Source organism: Gymnoscopelus braueri (assembly GCF_963280865.1).
Source record: "Gymnoscopelus braueri genome assembly, chromosome: 17".
Classification (NCBI taxonomy): domain Eukaryota; kingdom Metazoa; phylum Chordata; class Actinopteri; order Myctophiformes; family Myctophidae; genus Gymnoscopelus; species Gymnoscopelus braueri.
In genome coordinates, this window is record NC_137617.1 from 14,047,764 (window position 1) to 14,050,426 (window position 2,663).

The 2,663-nt window shown below is 40.9% G+C and overlaps 1 protein-coding gene across 1 annotated transcript; it reads left to right on the top strand.

Annotated features, from left to right (window-relative positions):
- Positions 1–1,789: 1,789 nt before the first annotated feature.
- Positions 1,790–2,452, top strand: LOC308104974 (exosome complex component RRP43-like; the record flags this gene model as incomplete). Its single annotated transcript, XM_080455609.1, has 1 exon — positions 1,790–2,452. The coding sequence occupies one exon, from the start codon at positions 1,790–1,792 to the stop codon at positions 2,450–2,452; it is 663 nt and encodes a 220-aa protein (XP_080311735.1).
- Positions 2,453–2,663: the final 211 nt, after the last annotated feature.

The following is a 2,663-nucleotide window of genomic DNA, read 5'->3' on the forward strand; positions in this document are numbered from 1 at the left end:
TTTTTGCAGATCTTCATTCCACTTTTAATGCGGACCCCATTAGCCCGAAAAGGAAACCTTTAAACCAAATGTGTTTGATATACATGAACTCTCCATGAGGGAATCATAAAGGGAGTGTAAAAACTACATGAAATATTTCATGTGATCAACCATCATATCCTTGAAATAATTATGGAGATTTATTTTTTGAAACACCTTTTTTGTCTTTAAAATGTATTTACAAGCATTTAATCTGCTCTGTAGGTTTGAAGTATTACAAGCACTTCCATGTTCAGCAACTCATTTAGCTTTTAAAACTTGCATTTTGCTCATCTCGATTGAACGTTACCTATTTTTGTTCATTGGTGTCATTTTATATCAAGTTCATCTGAGAGTTCTCTGGCGTGGATCATTTATTTGCATTGCTAGTCTGGACATGTGGTAAAAGGAAAATAAGTACTGTACGAAGGGGAGAAGCCTCTTTTCCCCCCCAAAAGTGAAGACAGACAGACAATACAGACACACAGATAGATATACCTGGAATTTAGAGTACTTAAATGTAGTCTATGTTATCAAGAGTACTTGAATGCCAGTCTATGATGATAGTACTATTATGCCATATTAGCACTATAGGGCTTAGAGGAACACAGACAACACACACAGAGAATTTACAGACTTAAAGTTAGCTAAAATATATAATAGATACAAGAGAGATACTAGAGAAAAAATCACACCCTGTGTGAAGTGGGCGGTGTCTTGCTAGCTAATCACAATACTGAATGGAGTCAACCAATCATGTACAAAAAATAAATACATTTATTGAAACACTCTTTATGATGGAAGAAACCATAACTTTAAAAAAAAAAAAGTTATGTTTTTTTTAAAGTTATGGTTTCTTATATAGGGCTATGCACATGTGTCATGTGACACTGGCCAATCACAGTCCTGAATAGACTGTGATTGGCCAATCACGGTGCAGGGTTAGGCGGGGTACTTTTTGGCCAATCACAGCGCAGGATTTGTTGTACAAATATCCAAACCTCACTTAAACAAACCATTACGGGTCTGTATGATCTCTTAAATTAACACTCAGGATTTTGCCGTGTGGGTATATAATACACACAGGCAACTCATCACAACAAATGTAATTTATTATTAGGTTATCAGGAGGTCAGAAAATAAGACAAACTAGAATATTGAATCTATGTCACATACATTTATATAATATCTGAATGTTATATGGCTAAACCCAAAATGTGTTCAGCCATACAATATAGTGATCTGAGAATTAGCCAGTGGCGTTTTTGACCAACATTGCCCATTGTATTAGGGATGTGAGTGAAGTAGAATATTACCTTCTCTTACAAGTAAAACAGAAAAAATACGCTGCCTGCCCGGGATCCTACCCGACTAAAAGCCTTCATGGAAAGATACGCTTGTGACTTCCCTGCGGACCTTTGACGTCACCTTGACATCATATTGATGACATCAAGTCTTCCGCAAATATGGAGGGAGGGTGGGACGGTGGATCTGAGATAAGAAAATTCACAATATATATGAAAGATAATTCACACTGTAGAAAACATTCAGGGCATATTTGCCAGTACTAGCCTATATATGGAGATCCCCATAAATGGAGACAATCGACCTACAAAGTCGTCATAGAGACCTAAACGTGTCATAGATATGGAGTCTGACATCAGCGAACCCTTCTCAGAAACTCCATATATAGAGATAACCGTCACGTCCAGGACTGACGTCATGGTCCCATATTTGGGCATAACTGACATAGGCAGCTCCATATATGGAGATGTCTGACCTGATCAAAGTGGAGCTGGCCAACCCAACTGTGGAGGCACCTCATAAAGGTTACATTGTGCCCAATGTGGACCTGCCACCACTGTGTTCCTCTCGGTTTCGTCCAGGCCCGCCGGGAGAACAGGCGCAGGCCGCCAGCCAGTTCGTGGCTGATGTCATTGAAAGCTCTGAGGTGATACAGACGGAGGACCTGTGCATTGAGAAAGGAAAGCTCTGCTGGGCTGTATACTGTGACATCATGTGCCTCGATTATGACGGCAACTTGCTGGATGCTTGTGTCATTGCCCTGCTGGCTGCCCTGAAGAACACACAGCTGCCAGAGGTCACCATCAACGCAGAGACGTGTGCACCTACTGTGGATTTTGAGAAAAGAAACGGCCTGCGAATTCACAGACATCCTGTCAGCACCTCCTTCTGCATGTTTGATGACTCCATTCTGTTTGTGGACTCTACAGTAGATGAGGAGATGTTGTCAACAGCTCAGCTCACCGTGGTGATGGACGAGGACGATCGTCTTTGCTCCGTCCACAAACCAGGTGGGAAATCGCTGTCAACAGAGAAGCTGGAGGAATGCATCAACCACGCCATGAAGCGCCACAGAGAGATCCACAAACTCATCGACAAAGTTGCACAAAGCCTCAAGGCAGCGACATGAATAAAATGTATCAATTTAAATTAAAACTTGAATTTTCCACTGTCAATATATACAGTATATATGTCGCTTTCCTTTTTTTCCATAACAATAAAACTGCCGACACAAAATACTAATAATAATTCACACAAATATTCAGGGATGTACTTCCTTGCCCTACTGGCAGCATCCACAAGTGGCTTCTGAGATTATCTGTGCAGGGATGGGCAGATAG